Source organism: Ochotona curzoniae, unplaced genomic scaffold (assembly GCF_017591425.1).
Source record: "Ochotona curzoniae isolate NIBS_2020 unplaced genomic scaffold, NIBS_Ocur_1.0 contig_1, whole genome shotgun sequence".
Classification (NCBI taxonomy): domain Eukaryota; kingdom Metazoa; phylum Chordata; class Mammalia; order Lagomorpha; family Ochotonidae; genus Ochotona; species Ochotona curzoniae.
This window is the reverse complement of record NW_024464918.1, coordinates 17,569,094-17,590,000: the sequence shown is the minus strand read 5'-3', so window position 1 is coordinate 17,590,000 and position 20,907 is coordinate 17,569,094. Positions and strand designations below refer to the sequence as shown.

Sequence of the window (20,907 nt, the reverse complement as noted above, 5' to 3'; positions counted from 1 at the left end):
TTCTGATCTTGGCGAGGCAACTCAGGCCACAACCTAGAGAGACACTGTGGCTTCAAGATGAATCTCTTGAGGACAACATGTACTTCAAGCTGACAGGTCTAACACATGGTAGTTATCTTACGAGAAATTGAAAATTGAAACACATTGGATCTTGTCCAAAGCCCGTAAGCAACACATGCTAAAACCTCTGATCACTGCCCTAGAAAATGAGACTACACAGAAATACCTTTTTCTTTCTTTCAATAATTTTCTTCCTGGCCATGAGCCAGAAGCACCTTGGAGATAGCAGTCCTGATTTTTCCCAACACAGAGGACTCCTACTCTCCAATGAGTAGTCCATGAACACACTCAACTCACAGGGAAACTTCCCCATGAGGGATCACTTAATTCTCATATTGGTGCTTTTATTTCTGGAAAATTCCCTCCATTTTGTAAAAAGCCTCGGTCTCAGCTAGCACTTGGATTCCTCTGCATGACCCACATCATCTCCCTGAGTTCTTCGCTGTGATTTCGTTTTGAGTCAAGATGTTCTGTGGTGCATTGTACAGCAGCTGGTCCCTGAGCACACAGTGCTGTGAACAGCCACCCCCACACCATCACTTGCACAGGATTTGCCTTGCCAATTATTAGTACAATGGGCCAATTCTCATCCTGTGCTGCTCTTGGGGAAAATATACAAGCTGGGGAACTGGCCTACATTGGAACTAGAACAGGAGAAGTTGCCAATTAACACAAGTTCCTTTTTTATAACCCCTAAAGGGGTTAGTCTCAAGGGAGAATTATTAAAAGCCAAATCCAGGCTCTCTAGGAATTTCTTAGACGCTTCAGATTTCTTGGGGCGGGACAAGTGTCTGAGGTCACTGGATCCAATTCTGTGTCCAATACTTGACTCTCCGAGATGACATTTTGAGCTTCTCAATATGTTTACTTTCGAGAAACTTGCCTCTGCCTATTGCCATGTGTTTCACCTTTGGACAGTTCTCTTTATTTGATAGGCCTTTCCCAAGCTGACTTAAATCCACAACCTCAGAGCTTTCCCAGTTTGGTCACTGCTGGTGAGGAAGCCTAGCCATTCACTCAACTTCCCCTCCAAGGAAAAAGTCACCCATGCAAGCAAATAGTTCTTAGGCCAAAAACGCATGATTCAGAAGAGCACACCAGAAAGTCTATTATAGCAGAAAGGCCAATAGGAAGAAGCCAGGTTTGACCTTTCTGTGGCCCTGAAGGTCAAAATCAGGTGACATGTTCATCTGGTGGAAGATTTCGGATTAGGAGCTGAACGTTCTTGAAAGGGATATCAGCTAAGAAACATGGAGACAGTCGGGGAAAGATCCCCAATATGTGAAAAGAGAAAGAAGAAATATGAGAAAAAAATCTTTCACATGAGAAAGGCAGCAAATCAAGACAATAGGTTAAGGAAACCAAATGAAAGGGGCCTTGTCACCATAGCAACAAACCCAGTGATTCTGAAAGCTGGGATTTAAAAATTTTTTTTTTCACCTGTCACTTTTTCTCAGTACCTTCATTCTTTCTTCTCTCCTCATAGGAGAGAGAAGTTGGTGATTTTTTTCACTTCTACCAACAAGCTGGCTTTGGAGCTTCTATGGGCTGGAAAGAGAATGGGTTCTCAGAACGGTGCTCAAAAGACTCAAACAACCATATTTCTTTTCCATGAAAACTGATAAGCTTGGAGCTGGCCTAGAAAGAGTGAAAGTAACAGTACAAAAGTGATCTGAGGCCTCAGAAGGAATCATAATGCTGGCCTCCAAATAAAAAGGAGTTTTGTCCCTGCCCCAGATGTCCCATTATATTCCAGAAAAGGAAGGCAAAGAAAGAACAAGTGTACAGAAGACCATGGCCTCAGACCTGGTGCTATCCAGCAGCTCAGTGGCACACATAGAGGAAACCATGCAATCTTACCAAACTGTAAACTCCTCAATGTCTGGACATTGAGAACACCAGCTTTTACTCCACATTCTATTATCAATGCCAAATTTAGGTGATTATATTATAGCTGATTTTTATAATAATAAGAACTAGGTTCCCTCTTATTTCCAGAGGTCTTCCCTGATATCTGCTACTACAGAACTCTGTCAACATTATTAAGACTCAGTGACACTGTGTATACTACAAGAGATGGCAGCTTCCATGTCATCTAGTTGCCTTCCTTGTTTGTGCAAGATGTTACACACACACACACACACACACACACAGACACACACACACGTTTCTCCCTCATCTGGAGACCTTCTTCAGAAGTAAAGGACGTTCTTCATCTCCAGACATAATCAAATGTTCAGTCACTGAGCCCTTCTCTTTCCACAGTTAAATAAAATATGCCCCTTCCCCTTACTTCCACAAAAGGACCAAATCCAACTGCTTCCCCAGATATACCAGGAGTAGAAACTTCACCTTCTACAGGCAGGAAAGCAGACACCACTGTGAGATCTTCTGAAGATAATCAAAAAAAGGATGCCCACCTCATCATTGTCTTTGAAGGTCTTGCATGGCCAAAGTAAACTTGGGAAAGACCATGAAGAAGAAAATAGCCTTCATGACCAAGATGTCAAAGTGTGATTTAAGTGCCAGTAGATTCTTACACTGACAGTATAAGTTGTCAGTCTCCATCCTTCTTGACTATTTTCTTCCATTGAGCCCACTGACACATCATCTTCACTGTCAACCACTCTTTGCTAAGGTGTAAACTGATAACAAATTAAGATTCTTCTGCACTCCAGTTATTCCCCTGTCTAAACAGAAGAGCTTTATAGACGGTTATGTTAACCATAAATACTCCAAGGATTACTCTCCAGAGGAATAACATACCTTCTAAACAACAAATCACAAAAAGTGGAAATTTATTTATTTGGCCAAATCTTGAATCAAGTACTGAATTCATCTTTGTACATTTCCCTTATCAAGCAACTGTACCAGGGCAGGAAAGACTTGCCCTTTTGAATAAATCATTTCACTCCTTCCAAAACCAAGCTGCTTTCTTGCCAACTATAACCTATATTCAAAAGCCATCTGCTTTAGCGATTCAGGAAGTCACATAGGGGGTGTGCTTTAGATAATCCTATGGCTATGCTGGCCATGGCTGCTTCTGGAGAGGGAAAACATGCTGCTAGTTGCCAGCTGTAGTCCCCAAGCTCAGCCCTGCTGAATCCTGTACAATGCACCGAGTAGAACTAGGGCAAATATCACTGACTTGGTCAATAAGAGATTCCTTTCCATATGTCCAGATTAATAGACAGGATGTCAGAGGAGACTCTAGGGTCACACAGTCTGTCCATTATGTGGGTCACTAATATCCCCACCTGAAAGGGATACATGAAAATTTAAAAGCCTTATTTGATCCAGTGCCAGCAACAAGCCAATGATGGCACATGTATGCCATGTCAGTTGAGGCATGCATTTCATTTTAATTTAATCAGACACTTGTTGTACTGGAACAGACAACATGAACAAAGGTGTTAGCACCACCATGACATCTGGGGTTGAGTATTCTTCCAAGATTCAAAGCTGTTGTTTTGCTTATTTTATGACTTTGATTAGCAGAGCCACCATATCCTGAGCTGTTACCTCATACGATGACCATCCAGTTTTGCTTAATTGTTCTCTTCACTTGGGAAAGTGTCATCCCTCTCTCACTCGAATCTAAGACGAAAGGCTCAGGCTCCATAAAGTGTGCTCTGACCACATACTACTGGACATAAGCAGTTTTCCCAGACTTCTAGGAATTACATATAGTGTCCTATAACCCAGTTCATTCAAAATCACTGTAGGATCCTTTATGACAGTCAACCTAGATTTTTAAGTTTATCTGCTTTAATCTACCTACAGCATTTTTTAGAAAGCAAATCCAAAAGAAAAATGATATCCATTAAACATAATTAGTAAGATTTAATAGAACCATTTTTCTATCTCAATGACTTCTTAATACTCTAAGACCCCAAGTTTTTTCCCTAAATTGGGATTCAGAGCTTTAAGTTAATGGTATATATTAGTTGTTCTTTGCTGTTCATACAATAACTGTGTTATTAAATTGAAATCAAATGTATATCTCTGGGCAAGTTCAATTTAAGCAGCAACTCTCAGAAAAACAGAGATAAAAATAATTAGAGCAAGATCATGCATGGCCAAGCAAGGGAAAGAATGGGGGCAGACACTGTGCTAAAAAAAAGCAAGGGACACTACTTTCTGAAAGAACAGAATATACTCAAAGGTGCAAGTTTTGGCAGAAGCTCCCCTGAATTTCTTATGACATCCTACCCTACAAAAGCTATTGATGAGGAGCAAAATACAATTACAATTTCACCATAATCAGAAGCGCTTAGAAAATATACATGCTGCCCTTTTTTCCCCCTGGAGAATATTTAACACTTAGATAGTGTTAAAAAAAATCCTTTCCAACTATCAAGAATGTTACAGTGGGTGTGGGGTTGTGCGTATGTGTGTAAATACACTGTTGCTTGAGTATTCTTCAGCCTCTTGACTTACTTTATTCTTTCCCCTTCCCCTCCACCCTTCCTCCTATTTCTAGGACAAGACAAGTGCTCTGAGCCTCAGCAATGTGGCAGGCGTGTTCTACATCCTGATTGGAGGACTTGGACTAGCCATGCTGGTTGCCTTAATCGAGTTCTGCTACAAATCCCGTAGCGAGTCCAAGCGGATGAAGGTGGCATCGTCTCCCCAGGCCTTTTTACTAACCTGTTCTATGATACAACTGGGTTTCCTGGGAGTCCCTTGGCTGCAAAGGGTGGGGAGTAAACAGGGATTCAGAGAAGGTTAAGACAAGAACCAAAAAGCAAATAGGAGGAAGGAGACAAGACAGAGACGCTCATGAGAAAAGAGTGATGGCATGCATATTATAGCAAAAGTAAGAGCACAGAAAACAATGGGTCAGCCAGAGATAGACCAACAAGATTAAAGGTTGGGGGTTGAATGACAAGGATACAGATATATGTCTCCAGTGGGAATTTAGATTAAATTTTCTTCACAGCCTCATGGAAGCTAATCATGTGACCAACCCCATAAGCAAAACAGAGACGCCTGAGATGTAACTTGTGACCTTCAGGAAACCTTAGAATTTCAACAAAGAGGAGGAGAAAAATTATTCAATAAGTTAGCCTATGGCACAGATGGGAAGGCCTGTAGGAATTTAATAAAGGAGATATGGTAAAAGTCTTCTGAAAAGAGGCAAAAATTAAGAGCAAATGGGATTCAGACTAAGAAAAGGAGAGATGCACAGTCACCAGGCAGGGTACCAGAATTGGCATGTTAGCCTGCCCTCTACCTTCCATTGCCAGATTAACAAAATCCATTAGTACAGCTTATTTCCTAGAATTGTACCCACCAAGAAGCACACTTCTCAACAAATTTTCCCAGGCTCAACAGCCTGCTTTTGGATCACAGTGTAGCCTGCTTCCAAGTATCTCCCCATCTTGGGCTACTGGTCGGTCCTGTTCATACCTCCAAGGTCACCCTCGAAGAAGACATCTCTGGGAATTTGCACCCCATTTGACAACTCTGTATTCAGTTCTGTTCTTGGGTAGAGGAGAGAGCCTTCTGGCTTGGCATTCAGACCGTCCATCCTGGCATTCAATATTTCCACATCATGGCTACAGCCTAACTTCTCCATCATCCCACCTCCATCCTCCCACCTCCAAGCAATCTGTTCTCCTCAGATACTCCTGCTGCATCTACCCATCTCTTGCTCCCCACTCAGGTACATTTATGTAGGCCAGTCTCTTTCGCTGTCTTCTGTCCCATACAGTCCATTTAAAATGCAAATTCCCCTGATATGGAACCACTGAGAGACGACAGCATGATGGCATTTAGTCAGGGGACCTAAGAATGCCTAGGTCCTAATCTTGAACAGTTCATCAACCTCCAATTCCTCACAGAAAAGGAATAGGATCTATATCGTAAGTCCATTCTAGATATACAAGGAGTAGGGCTGAATAGAGCAAAGAGGCCTACCACTTACACAAATTTTCTTTTGATGGTTACATCTAAAACGTAAGCCTAAAGTCATCCAATGGCAAAGAGGAGGACAAGACAAGAGCTAGGTTAACTATGATTTTAAAATACCCCAGAATATTCCCCAATGATCATAACTCTAAAAACAAAACAGAGTTGTTCCAAGACAGATGACAACAGTTCTTCTTACCACTGACCTTGGGAACAGTGCAACATAGTGGTCTAGGGAACTAGCTCTGGAAACAAGTGGGCATAAATCCCATCACTCCGTTGTTACCTGTGTCATTGTAGACAAGTTTTACTGAGTTCCTGAGCATCATTTTCTGTTAGATGAGGGCCACTGCAGTATATAACCCATAAAATGAATGTGAGAATTACATGAAATAATGAATAAGGGTGTGGCAAAATGGACCACAGGAAGCCCCCTATAAATAACAGTAGTAATGATCATAACTATCATTTATGATAATAACTGAGATTATTGGTGCTCAGCTCCATCCTCCTTTAGTATTTCACTTTCTTGTCTTCACTTACATGTGTTTTCAGTTATATACACAGATTTCTCTAAAATAAGAGGCTGGGTGGGTCTGAATTTTTTAGATATCCCAACAAACCTGGGGTAAGTATTAGTAAAATTAATGTGCAATTTTACCCAAAGGATATGATCTCTTGAAGGATGAAGCAGGATAGTGGAGGGAACTGCTCTTAAGTTAAGCAGATAATACCACCAAAACCACTTATTCTGGGAAGTACAGACAATACCAGCCAATGTAATTATGGCCCAATCTGATAATGCTTATAAAATATGATAGGATCAGATACCTACCAAGCAGAAAACTTTCTGGACACTCAGCTCTTCATCTGAAATGATAATGACTCTTCTAATCATGAGTAGGAGTACAAGGCAAAGGAAGAAACAATTAAGCAGGGGAAGAGAATTCCCAGCAAAGAATGCGCAAATGTCAGAAACCCAAAGACTAGAATTCACTTTCAGAAATGAAAAGAAGGCCAGGAAGTCTGGGACATAGAAAGACTGAGGAGGAAGTGTAGCATGTGACAGTGGGAACTTCAGAGAGGAATTTCAGGCAGCCCAAAATATTTGATAAACTGTCATGCCATTGAAAAACACATCTTCTGAAGCACATTCCAAACTGAAGGCAGTTTCAAGCATCCTGTCCCTCCCCTGTGCCAGGGTAAACACAGTGAAACCTGTGTTCTCAGCTGATACTAACAACTTAATATTACTCCTTATTACTCACCACCTTACTCCCCAAAGGAATAATCTCCAGTCTCTCCTACCTCCAAGAGAGCTACTGACCTTTCAAAATTATATGTGGTTATGTTATATGGGTTTAAGCAAAACAACTGAGAGGGTGCACATCTCTCTGGGATTAATGAGTAGTTCAACCACTGGTTAACACAGGGGGAGGACCCTCCACAGCAGATGGTCACTGAGGTTTATCGTGCTGAGAGAAGCCATTACTAAGAGATTTGAGCTTTTATTGGGATGTTATTTGACATGCAGAATCTGGGAGGAACAGGTGGCTGAGAGATTAGGGCATTATCACTCTTAGAGAAATGAATCTTCAAAGAACCAATCTAGAAGGTTTCGAAGTTGAACCTTTCGTTCACCCTTTTTTCTTTGAGTATCAGTTTCAAAACAATAAAAGAGCAACTTTTGGTTGTTAGATTAACTTTAAGAATGACTGGTATGTCTAGGAGGGGCAAAAGAGAAACACATTTCTGAAAGGTAGTGGCAGAACACTGGCTTATAACAGCTTAGCTGCAGCACCTAGAAAGAACCGTATTTAGACAGTCATCTGCTCTGTCACTAGGTCCCAAGTAACTGTTGTTCTCAACAAGCCAGTCAAAACTCATTAGTTTCTCTGTACAGTGAATAGAATGAACAAGATCACTGTGGTTAAAATTCCCTTGCAGTTTAGAATCACCTGGGGAGCTTTTAAAACAGAAGTCCATCCACACCTATTAACTCTGAGCATATGGCCAGGCATCAGTTTTGTTTTTTTTTCCCTAAAACTCCTTGGGTGATCCCAGTGTGCAGTCAAGCTTGATATAATTGATTTTTAGCATCATTTTACACCCTAAAGGGTTGACTCTCTTCATGTCCCTCCCTGAGATTCCATAAATGTACTAGAGAGGAAACTAGAATACAGAGTCACTGACCATTGAAAAACACTCAGCTTCCTTGTAAACCAATATTAATTACAGAAGCTTAGAGGGTTTTAGTTACACGCCCAGCTAAGATAGTTGACTTCGGTAGGCACCAGTGTCAATTATGATGTCATTCCTGATCTTTAAGACAAATTCATAAAAAATTACCAATTTCAATAGATTGTGTGAGTCTTGTGAGATTTAGATCATTACAAAAAAAGATTATTTATTTGTGACTGCAAGGTCAGATTTACAGAGAGAAGGAAAGACACAGAGAAATATCTTATATTTGCTGGTACACTCCCCAAGTTATCATAACAGTGGAGCCAAGCCAATCCAAAGCTAGGAAGGAGTCAAGAGGTTCTTCTGGGTCTCCTACATGGGTGCAGGTCCTAAGTTTTGATGCCATTCTTGGCTGCTTTGCCATGCCACAAGCAGGGGGCTGGAAGGGAAATGGAGCAGCCAGGATACGAACTGGTGCCCATATGGGATCCCAGCACATGCAAGGCAAAGACTTTAGCCACTAGGCTACCACATCCAGCCCTAGCTTTTTTTTTTTTTTAATTAAAAACATATGGAAGAGAAGATTCACGAAGGATTGGCATTTCAGTCTATTTCCCATACATACAAATAAGGTGCTATTTCCTTTTCATTATTCCTTTAGGTAGCAAAATAACCATTAATTCTTCATGTTTTCATTTTACATTTCCCCCATGAACATCACATGGTATTTATTTCAAAAGATCACAATTCAGGTCACACTTCCTCTTCAGTAGAAGACAGCCAAGCAAGAATATAAATAAACCATGTTCTGGGATATATGGGGGAGACAGAACAAATGTGGGTGGAGCATCATATGAGGCCTATCTACCTGAATCATGGGTTTGAAAATGAGAAAATATTTAAACCTTGTCAAAATTTCCAGTCATAAAGGGATAATAGAAAAATCAAAATTCTAATTAAAACTGCCCTGTTGATCTCTGCCTGGTCAGAGTCGATTTACTGATCACTCAGATCATTAAAATCATGGTAATATTCAAGGGACAAAAACTTAGACTTTTTAAGAAGGATCTTAAAGTGGCTCATTTTTCTTAGACTAATTTCAGGGTAGCCACTGAACATCATGCATACAGTACACATACTACACACCTTAGGGAAAGCTGAACACCAACAAGAGAAGCCCTTTCTAATCCATAATATAGTTGGTTCTCTTAAGGAAGACAAAATGCATATAACTGAGGCAGAATCATTCTAAGCATTTTCAGATACTTCCCTATGAAGCTTTTTGGGAAGAAGTCAACTTGAGGGCTAAGCTAAATTTGGAGTTATTTGAATAATAATATATTAAAACTTTTTTTTAAAACACTTAAGACAGAAGCTGGCATTATGGCTGATGAAACTGCCACCTGTAATACTGACATTAAAAAAATAATAATGTACTGAGAAGTACTAAGAAAGGCCAAGACAGTAGGCTGCTGTAGTCTAAAAAGACTTCAAGAAGGAGATAGAACAGAACAGAACCTGTCTTGAAGAGAGATGGCCTTAGGGAAAGAAAGAGTCAACTCAAGTGATCTTCCTTTCTTCTGATTCCCACTAAAAAACTGAGCCACACCTCAAAAATTTTATGACTTTTTTTCAGTGGAAATTAGAGATGAGCAGAAGAGCTAAGAGTTTGTATTTCGTAAGTCTCTTTCTCCAAAGGAACTCTGAACAGAACTCTTCCTCTTATCTAATGGTTCTAGAACTAGTTTTTGGCCATGGGTATTCCATAACTCTTCTGATACTGAAATGATTCTTGGATCCTTTTTACAGCCAGAATTCCAACATTCTAGAAATATAAGCTTAATGGCACTGATCTGACATGCCAATCTATATAGGCATGTTATAGATGTGGATAGGAAGCAAGTGACACACAAATGATGATGTTTGGAATATATTTGCAGTTTCCCAAGCACACTTTGCAAATTGTTGTAATCAAATGTTTCTTTTTTATTTATATAATGTAGACAAATTCCACATATATCACAACTCAGATTTAGCAGCTCAGTGCTACTTCCCATCCTGCCCTCCCTTCTGCCTACATTCCCCATCCAATCTCCTCCTTCCTTACTTCTTTTTTTTTTTTTTCTAGTTTTTACACTTCACAATCTCAGGTTTAAAACTCCACTAGATAAAGATATCAACACATGCAAGTAGGAAATATTAACAAAGAACAACAACAGCAACAATAAAAACAAAGAAACAAAAACTCTACTATTCCTGAGAAGTATAAACAAAACCTATACACAATAATCAAATCCTTGAGTGTCACTCTTGCTCCTACAGATATTTACTCTGTGTGTTAGTCATCACAGATCAGGGGAAACATAGGATAGTTGTCTTTTGGGAACTGCCTTATTTCACTAAGGATAATGGTTTCCAATTACATCTGTTTAGTTGCAAAAGACAAGATTTCAAATGTCTCTTGTATCCCCTTAACTATACTGTAAAAGGCAGGAAAATTCCAGAAGGGAATTGAAAATAATTGTTTCATTATTATTATTTTAAACTACCAAAAACACACCTTTAATTTTACTTAACATGTCAAAACACGTTTAATGTAGTAACACTATCTCACTATTGGAAGTCTGTAAGAGCATAAATGATCACACTTGATAAACACAGAGATACAAGAGCTCTGGGAAAATGAGGAAGTATGCAGAGGGTCACAGAAGTAGCTAATATCTGAACAAGAACTGGAATCCAAAATCCATTCCCCAAAATGCTTCCACTTGATTGTGCTGCTACACTTATTATCATTAACACCAAGAAACATTCTACCTTTTGAAATCACAAAATTTAAGAACCAGAAAGGGTCACAGAGCACAATTTGCACAGTAAACCTCGTTAAACATTAAACGTGAGGCCCAGAGAGTATCAGATGTGTCCAGAGCCATTAGTTTTGTGAGTTCATAGGAAGAAAGTCAAGCAAAGAAGTTCTTTGCATAATAGGGATGGTGAGTTGGGCTACACCAAGAAAGCCAGTTTTGATACATACCCTTTGTCAATCATTGCCAAGGACCCGGGGAAGAACCCCCGGTCCTCCTGAAAAGGGTTTCTGTTTGATCCCACAGCAATCCATCAACGAAGCCATACGGACATCCACTCTGCCACGGAACAGCGGAGCGGGAGCCAGCGGAAGCGGCAGTGGAGAGAACGGCCGGGTGGTCAGCCATGACTTCCCTAAGTCCATGCAATCGATTCCCTGCATGAGCCACAGTTCAGGGATGCCTTTAGGAGCTACAGGATTGTAACTGGAGCAGATGGAGACCCCATGGGGAGCAGGCTCAGGCTCCCCTAGCCCCATCCCAAACCCTTCAGTGCCAAAAACAACAAAATGAAACAACCACCAACAACCACCGTGACCACAAGGAGGATGATTCAACCAGTTTTCTTGAGGAAATGAAAAATAATCTTGTTGTCCCTTTTCCTTTGATGTTCTTTCACCCTTTCGCATTTGCTAGGTGAGAATGTTACATACACTGTACTGCAATAAGGGGAGAATAACCCTGTGTACTGAAGCATGTGGCTCTGAAAATGGAGTCACTGGCACATTAATGAGGAAACTGAACTGTTTTCTTTCAATTCAGGTGTTAATGTGTGTTGTTAGCGTATGAAGTTTTTTTTCTTACTAATATCCATGGGTTGCAGTTCTGTTATCCCTTCTTCCTTCCTTCTAATTCCCAGTTCCCTACGTATCCCTCTTCAGTTTTCAGATTGGAAATTCAAGATTCCTTCCACCTTATAAGCAAGCAAAAAGGAAAAAAATTAACCTTCAAACTAAGTTGCCATGGGAGCTCTCCATGTTCACCTCTACTCTCTGGCCCCAAAACCTTGGATGGAGATTGTTGGTGCCTCCCACTGATGAGGCATTGCCTAAAACACTGATTTAGCCAACAACACATTAGCAGCAATTCAGACTGAGTGTGGTGGAGAGGGAAATGGCAGGTGAGCAAAGGAGGACTGATGAAGTTACGGCTGCTCAGAAAATATTAATGCGTTAGTGTCATTTCATAGGCCACAGGTGGTATGATGTATTTCTTCGCAAGTTCAACTTTACCCCTGAAAAGTATGTCCTGTTATTCTCAGTATCAAAGACACTCTGATGACTAAATGGCAACTGACCTACTGACCTAAGAAGAACCTTGGGAAAAAAGCACAGCCAGGGAGAAAGACCCCATGACTCTTAATTTTTTCCTTTTTCTTGACATCTGAGCAAGAACCCCCATGTGGAGTAGACTCTCTTTGTGGCACCTCTGACATGGGGGTAAATGCTATGCAAGCTCAGTGCAACAAACAAAAGTGATGGAAGAAATTTTGGAAGAGGAAGCCTTATCAAAGCCCACATGCAATAGAGTTTTTCCTGGTGCCCTGCCCTAGATTTGAGACACTAACTATGAAGTTTAGTGTATTCTGAGGATCTGGGTTTTTATGTTATTATTGAATGTTATTTCAGCATGTGCCAGGCAACATTCTATCATCTTCAGAAAAAAATACAAGCAAAGCTGAAATATTTGACAAAGGCTAGGGAGACAAAATGTGGTGATAAAGACATTGGAGGACCTTAATATCCCTGTACTTCCGTACCTAGGAAGCTAACCTTCCCCCTGGCTAAGGTAGAAGACACTGTTTTTGAATCACCAGAAACAGTAAGCCCATACTTGTGACTGCAAAATTGAACTTAAGCAAGATGGAAGAAGCAAAGGATTCATGAAAGAAGCTCAGGCTGACTTAGTTGGAATTGGAAGTTCTTGGCACATAGCTTTTTATGGAGATCCCAACTCTCATTCTTGGTGCAATTGGCTTACAGCTCTCCAGCAGCCATTCTCTTAAGTGCATGATTCAGTGCGTGCCATGTGTCAAAAGCTCTTATTGATAACCATCTTCTGGCTTGTCCTTTCCCTACTCCCACTTCTATTCAGTCTTCTCTGCTAGTGGTTATCATTAGCAATTGGCAAGATAAAGGTTGTGGAGCCTACCTTGGGGTAGATGCAGCATGACTGGCTTCATTTGTGAATTCTCAATGGACACCCACATTGTCTCTGTTTCTCCCATTCTCTTTCCATCACCATAACAAAGAACGTTTCCAAACACCAACTCTTTACCCTTCCAACTCAAGTATTGTTCAGTTTCTCAAGTGTCAACATGGGCATGGTATGTGAAGCAGGACCCTCAAGGTGGATCATTACTTTTTACTACTGCCAACTGATGCCGCACTCCATCCCTTGCCCTCATCCTAGATTTTTCTCAGCTCTTAGCCTACCACCATAGAATCTGATATGACTCTCCGTTAAGGAATCTGCACTTCAGAAGAGTTGGAAATAACCCTCTACCATCAACATGCTTCAAAAACCTTTTGCCTTTGGCCTGGTAAGATGCCTCTCGAATTGCTGAGCCCACCAATAAAATAATCAGATAGGGAGAGACTGCACTTGAAATGAGGGTCTACGCCATGCAGGGGGGGTCCAAGACTCCGGCAGAAGATATTTTTCATCAACAGAGGGGTGAAGGGAAAAACAAAAGCAAGAAAAGAATTAACTTGTATTATGTATTTTTACTACACTTTTCTTAAAAAAGGAGCATTGGGAAAGCTCTGAAAGAAATTGACATTTTTCTCAACAGGAATCCATACTTAACAGTTCTGGCTTTCATTAAATTTTGCTCTTTGGTACCTGGGCCTTTTATTTAACATCTATATTTGTTTTAACTCTCTTGGCAGATGTGTGAAAGGATTCTTGCTTAATCAAACACTAAATATTTTTGATTCCTGTTTTTCGTTCAGATAGCCAGGATTTTTTTTTTCTTTTGGTATTTGCATACAATGAAAATATCACCGAGAATTAAATCACTGTGGATCCATTATCTACTTTTCATATTTGTCCATTCCATTCTTGTGTTACTTCCAAAGCTGAGACTCTAGATCTGTTATTTCCTTATGCTGATCCTGAGACAAGTAGGTTTTTAATGGTGACCACTGTGGCTAACTCATGAATAGCTCTCAAGTTATTCCAACTGAACAACAATATTGTGAACTAGTCTTCCTGACAAGATAACAGCAACAACAAAAGATAAAGAGTAGTATTTGGCTTTTAAAGCTCATGATCCCAACTTCACAAAGAACAAGGTTTGACTTGCAGCCATGAATGTGTCTCTAAGGATCTGCATGACTTACAGAGAACATTTCCCAGACACCCCCAAACTAGGTCTAGGTATAATTGTGATTTGCATACAGTCACAGCCGCTCCTAAATAGAGACCAGACTTGTAAGCAGATAACCTTTGTCCTCAGACCCAGGGCCTTCACTTTTGCCTGAAAGTTTATCCTTGCCTCATGCAAGATGAGGTTTTGGAAAGGATCAGAAACCTGTTGAAACTGAGATATTGATTATCAGTAACAACTTTAAGGATTTTATTTTTCAAAGAAACTTGAACATTAACAAATATCAGATAATGTCTTTTATCCATTTTACACCTGTCATGATTAGGTCTAAGTGAAATGAGAGAGAGAACAAGAGGAGAAAAACTTACAGGATAATGTGAAGCTCTAGTCATCATTCACACCTACCTGTAGTCACTGGCAGCATAGATGGTGGCTCTGGGTAAAGGACCATCACACACTAGCTGACAGGCAGAGAAAACTGATTTCTGGTCACCTTATTGCCTGAGAGTTTGGATGATGAACTTAATGCCTATAGTAGCATAGGCTACCATACACTAAGCACATTCTATATTAAGCATGTTTATACCTCTGTATCACAACAATGAATCGCAAAGCAGGAACTTATAAACAAGGAATCTGGGACTTTAAAGTATGACATAGTTTGCTCACAATTGTCTGAATGACAGAGTTGGAATTTGATTGAAAAATGTGTGAATCTAAAGCCTTTACATCTCTAATTGTGTATATCGTCAGTAATCATGTCAGGATGAGTGCTGGTCTGGAAGACACCAGTTAAGCAGTATTCTACCTAACTTTCATGCTAAAGTCGCAGAAAACGGAATGGTTTACCGAGATATCTGCTGCTAGTTCAGGAAATCCTATCTATCCACTGAAATGAAGAGATTACTAATCCAAACCAAACTGCAAAAGAAGAAGGAAATAAGTCCCACTTTTTAGCTCCTTTAAAATATTTCTATGCTATGGAGCCACTAGCAGGTTGAAGACAGTATTGAAAACCATATCCCATGAAGAATAGTTAATTCAGACAAGAAGGATCCAAAAGGCCAGCATGGAACAGAGATATCCTATTCTGTATCAGGGAGCAGTACTTGGAATTACAAGGAAACAGATTTGAGTTGAACTAATGCAAAGTAACCTCACAACAGAATCAGATTTCCCTGGAGTTAGAACAAGAGCCTGTCAAGTAGGCTCCAGTACGCAAGCAAGTATAAAAATCAAATATATATCCTCCAATTTTATCAACCAGATTCTTATAATTTACAAGACCATTAACTTGATGTCCTATAAGTTAAGCAGTGAGCAGTAGGGTGTAGAAATATTAAGCTGATGCTTTTTCTTGGATCTTTCTTATCCCTACTGTTCATGTTGTCGAATGGGCACTAAAATCGGGTATCAAAGCGCTGAAGAAATGGGCATAGATACATTCTAGTGAAATAATGCCAAAAATCAACTTGTCATAAATAAAAGATGAAAAATACATTCCTTATAAAAGGTTCATACACTCTCTAGGAAAGAATTCCTATCTCACTCTGTGTAACAGACTAATAGAGTTCTTGAAGAAGCAAGTTTACTAAAGTCACACCGTAGGTAGAAAACCAGTACAGGAAAGGGCAGTAGAGTAAGCCTCACAGAAGCTGGCTTCTTCCCCTAGATGTTGTCCAACCTTTCAAGCTTAGACAAGAAAATGAACTAATCTGACCCCAATTTTCCTCACCAAATAAATGTGACATCTAGTCTCAAAATAGGTAGTGATTCTCAACCCTCATTACACATTAGAATTACCTAAGACAGTTTTTTTGGGTTTTTTTTTTTAATGTCTGAATGCCCAAAATATGACTTTAGGTTTAGCTGGTCTGAGATGAGGCATAGGCATAGTTGGAAATTGTTGTTTTGGTTGTTTTTGTTTTTGTTTTTCTAATTCACAAGTAATTCTAATGTGCAGCTAGGGTTGAAAAATACTCATGAATATTTCTTTAAGAATTTTTACAAAGCACCATATTAGGAGTATTTGTCAGTGGCCAGATCAATACCTGAACCTAGGTCACTTAGTGGCATCTACATTTTTCAGCACGATTTCCCCCTCCTTTTGCCCTGGGCACATCCTGCCTTATAAGAAGGTCTATCCAACGATTTATTCTGAAACTCAGGGACAAAGACCGAAAACTAACCCAACCTGGACCTCTGAAAAGTATCTCATTATATGCTTTACAGGAGTCTCAATGACTTAGAGCCTTGACTGCACAAGATAACCCAGGATATGAAACCTCCATGGTCTGAAAAGGGGAAAAAGCCATTTTATTCATCCAATATAAAAAGAAAAAAAAGTAGTCCCAAATTGATCTCTAAATGCTCTTTACCTTTTAGTCATGGTTATGATAATGTAACATTCTACTGGGGAAAAGGAGAGGCACAGGACATCATAGATAAGATAATTGCCATTGAGATGTCTCATCAACAAAGGGGGGGGCTACTTTGTCAAATGAGTCAGACCTCAACCCAGCCAGTTATTTTCCAAACTGGAAAACTACTTGGCTATTTCCATTACAGATACCAAATCCTACCCTAGCATTTCTAATACAGTCTGCTGGAAGACATTTCCCAGCAGCTCTATCCTCCACGGATACCCTGGGTACTAATGGCAAAGACTACTACTTTTCCTTATCAATAATATACTTGTTACTCTTATGATAGACCAAGGAACATAAACCAACTTTTGCTTAGTACAGACTGCATACCAGCTACAAAGCAAGATTTTCAAATGCTTCTTAGTCCTCAAAATAATATCGTGTAGGTTTGTGATTTTTCATCTTCATAAAAGAAACAGAAGCTGAAAGCTCAAGGATATGCAAATAAGAAATTGGTTGGCCTACACTATAACTCAATTCTGTCTCTATCCAAAGTTACCAAATTTCCACATTACTTGATCACCTCCTGAGATTTCACCATGCAAAGGAAAGCATCAGGTGGAGGCATAAAAGGTACAAACTTTACTATTTGCATTGCTATCAATTTGCTTTGTGACCTTGGACAATGTATTTCACCTCTGCAAAAATAAGGAAAGGAGGATAAACTTAACCATTTCTAAGATCTCTTAACTGCAGCTTTCTATTAGTGAATCTCAACTAGTGCTAATTTTGTCCCCAGGAAACACATGAAAATAACCAAGGATATTTTGGATTTTCACAGTTTGGGGAAAGGGATTTATAGGCATTTACTACATAGAGACCATGTTGCTGTGAATCACACTAAATACACAGGGAAGCTTCCACATCAAAGATTTCAACAGTGCTAAGGCTAAGAAATCATGTCATATATAACCAAAACATGCCAAGAGAATGTTTAGATGTGAATAATGGCAAAAAAAAATGGCTGAGTAGCAAGATACAGTGGTGGTAAATCAAGTGGACCATCAGAGAAGACCAACTGTTGCATGAATTTAGGCAAAAATAAATTGAGTTTAGGGAAGTAAGTTGGTATCACAAGTTTAGCCCAGGGCCTAGATTAGGCCAGAGAAACCAGGGCGAGGGATTCAATCAAGCAATCAGTTAACAGTACGGCCAGCACAGGAGATATCAGGGGTTCAGCAAGAACATGTGGTTTATGCACTCATACCCTGGTAAGTCCTGCCAGAACAAGTTCAGAGGCCTACAGGCAAGCCCCACTGTTCCCCAAGAGACTAGATGTAATTTATTTTATGTCAGAATATGTATACTTTTAATAAACATAGATAATGAGCCCCCATGTCCACAGATACGTATCATAAAGAATAAGAGACAAACAGGTGATAGTCAGGAAAGAACAAAGTGTCTGGATCATCTTCCGCATGCCCATCACCATCATTTTCTAAAACCAGGACTCTGACTATAGCATGACAATGACATGACAAGATATTTCAGACCCTGATACCCTTGATTGCATGTTCCTTAAAAATGCAAATCCTGTCCCCTAACTTAGGGCCCTTGCACCTGCTCTTGACTTGACTTGTCAGCCTCATCCACCAGAACTTTATGAGACTGGATCCTCATCACCGATATCTTAATTCAAAATGTCATCTCCTACGTGGGCTTTGAGGCACTGTAGGTTAGATTATAACTTGGGATGTCCTGATCACATTCAGAGTTCTGGTTCACAATCCTACTTCCAACCCAACTTCCTGCTAATGCACCCTAGGAGTAAGCAAATTATAGCTCAAGTCTTGGGCCCCTGACACATATGTGGCGACTCAGATGGAGTTCCAAGCTCCAGCTTCAGCCTCATCCAGGTCTAGCTGTTGTGGATATTTGTGGAATGAGCAAATAAATTATAGAGTTCTCCCACTTCCCCTAAGTAGATAAAATGAACACACTTTTAAAATGCCATCTCCTTCCAATGATATTTTCTCTCACCTCTATCTCAGCTATCTCTGACATCATTTACTCTCACATTACTTATCACCAGCTAATAATGTCTTGTTTACATACTGTCATCCATTTTCCTCTCCCCCTCTCCATCTAGAATATGAATTTTGCAAAGCACTAAAGAGAGTTTAGGAATGTTTGTGCCAAGCACTGCTCTAGGCACTTTCTATAATTCCTCTCATTGCGTCCTGAGAGGATTACTATTCTAGATTTATAAAGAAGTAAACTGAAGCTCAAAGGTGAAAACAGAAATTTAATATCACATTTATATAATTCCTACAACACTGAAAATACTGATAACATATCATAAGGACGCCATTGACACTACAATGGTTTCCAGTGAAATAACCCAGAAGGACACTACCACAGTGAAGAAGACTTTCCTCCTCTGAGTAGTGCTTATCTGAACTTATGAGGAAGTCATTGGACAGACAAGTCCTTTCTGGGCACCAAAAGGTGTTTGACACATTCTAATAGAAGGATACACCATGATGGACTCTGAAACCAAATCATGAGCACCACATGAAGAAGGGCAACGTCTCCACAACATTTTCATCATACTTATTGTAGAACCTTCTCTTCAGATCCTGTAGGACTGTAGGCTTTGTGAACAGCAATGCATATATCACATGGCAGGGGATTCTTGAAGGAAGAAAAGAGTCCTACATATCTGTGATTGAATTTTTACCACTGTTAGATTTCTATTATCAATATCACATAAAATTGGTCCATAACTGCCAAGCTGCAGTAACCATGTGATAGAATAACTAATAATTATAAGCAGTGCCACAGCTACTTGCTGTACATCTGCATGGTGCTGGACATTTTATATACAGAGTCTGCTTGCCATTGGAGGAGAAATGACATTTCTACTAGGTAAATATTTTAAATAAATGAACAAGATTCAGAAGAGAAGAGTACATGTGAGTTTGAAGAGATCATAGAAATCATTCAATCACTTTATCCAATCATATTTTTATAATTTAGTGAACTGAGGCCCTACAGAATAAGCTATTTGCTCTGATTCAAGTAAGTCTTGTTAAACTAAGACTTGACCTTGGCTAGCTCTCCTGACTCAAAGTCTATTACACCTAGTCACAATGTATTCTTACATTTAAACAATTCTTAAACTCCATATCTGGTTTCTATCAAAGTCCTGTACAATTAATTAAGTGTATTTGAATACACTGAGCAATGATCTAGAGAAGGTATTTTAGAGCGAGGCTTCCAGAAACTGTATCTAAGACTCATATCAAACCTAAATAGAGTGGGCACATGCCCGGATGGTGGCACTTCAGCATCATCAGATTTCCCCCAACCAAAAATGTGTCCTTGATGTTAACTACTTCCCTAAGACATCTAAACCAAAACAAAACCTTATGGTCCACCAAGTTTCTCAAGTTGCTTTGTAAATGCCACAATAGGCAAACATATCTAGCAAAGTCAAACTGGGCTTACATGCATATTACAAGGTGTTTTCTTAATGACAGCTTTTGATAAGTTTGATAGTGAAGAAGTACTTGAAGGATAGAATAGGCTTACAGGGAAATAAGCAAAGAGTTCAAGATGAAAAATAAGAAGCTGTTGAAGGCAAAGTTAATACTTCACAGTTACGAAGTCCCTTGTTTCAACATCCACAAATGCAAAGTAGTCGTGAAAAAACAGGAATTGGTGATTCAGCAGTGAAACCAAGTATAGATATATATGAAGCTATAGCCAGAAGATTAAGCAGTTATCCAAATAATTTCTAAAACATTTACTTATTTGAAAGTCAAAGAGAGGCAGAGACAGAGCAAGAGAGTGCCATCCTCTATGGCACAACACCCCAACACCTCACATAGCACAACAGCCAGGATTGAGCCAGGCAGGCCAAAGTCAGAAACTTCCTCTTGGTTTCCCATGTGAGTATATACACCCAAACACTTGCATTATCTTCTGTTGCTTTTCCCAGACCTCCAGCAAGAAGCTGGAACAGAAGTAGAGCAGCCAGGATACAAACTGGGACCTATATGGGATGTTGGTATCCCAGGCAATTTCACACACTCTGTTGTGATATTGAACAAAAAGAGTGTTTATTTTTTTAATTTAATTATACAAAATATTTAAACGGGTAAAATAATTCATTATCCCTTTTCTC

At 39.7% G+C, this 20,907-nt stretch overlaps 1 protein-coding gene across 6 annotated transcripts in view; it reads left to right on the top strand.

Moving 5' to 3' along the window:
* The window catches only part of GRIA1 (glutamate ionotropic receptor AMPA type subunit 1), a 277,008-nt gene extending 262,847 nt beyond the window's left edge, over window positions 1–14,161 (top strand). For 4 of the 6 annotated variants that reach the window (XM_040993959.1, XM_040994264.1, XM_040994108.1 and 1 more), the window contains 2 exons: window positions 4,544–4,678; window positions 11,247–14,161. In XM_040993959.1, the coding sequence (XP_040849893.1) occupies window positions 4,544–4,678; window positions 11,247–11,447 (336 nt within the window). In that variant the 3' untranslated portion in view covers window positions 11,448–14,161. The remainder of the gene's footprint in view (window positions 1–4,543; window positions 4,679–11,246) is intronic. The other 2 variants (XM_040994154.1, XM_040994195.1) reach the window with 1 other exon arrangement.
* The last annotated feature ends 6,746 nt before the right edge of the window (window positions 14,162–20,907 follow it).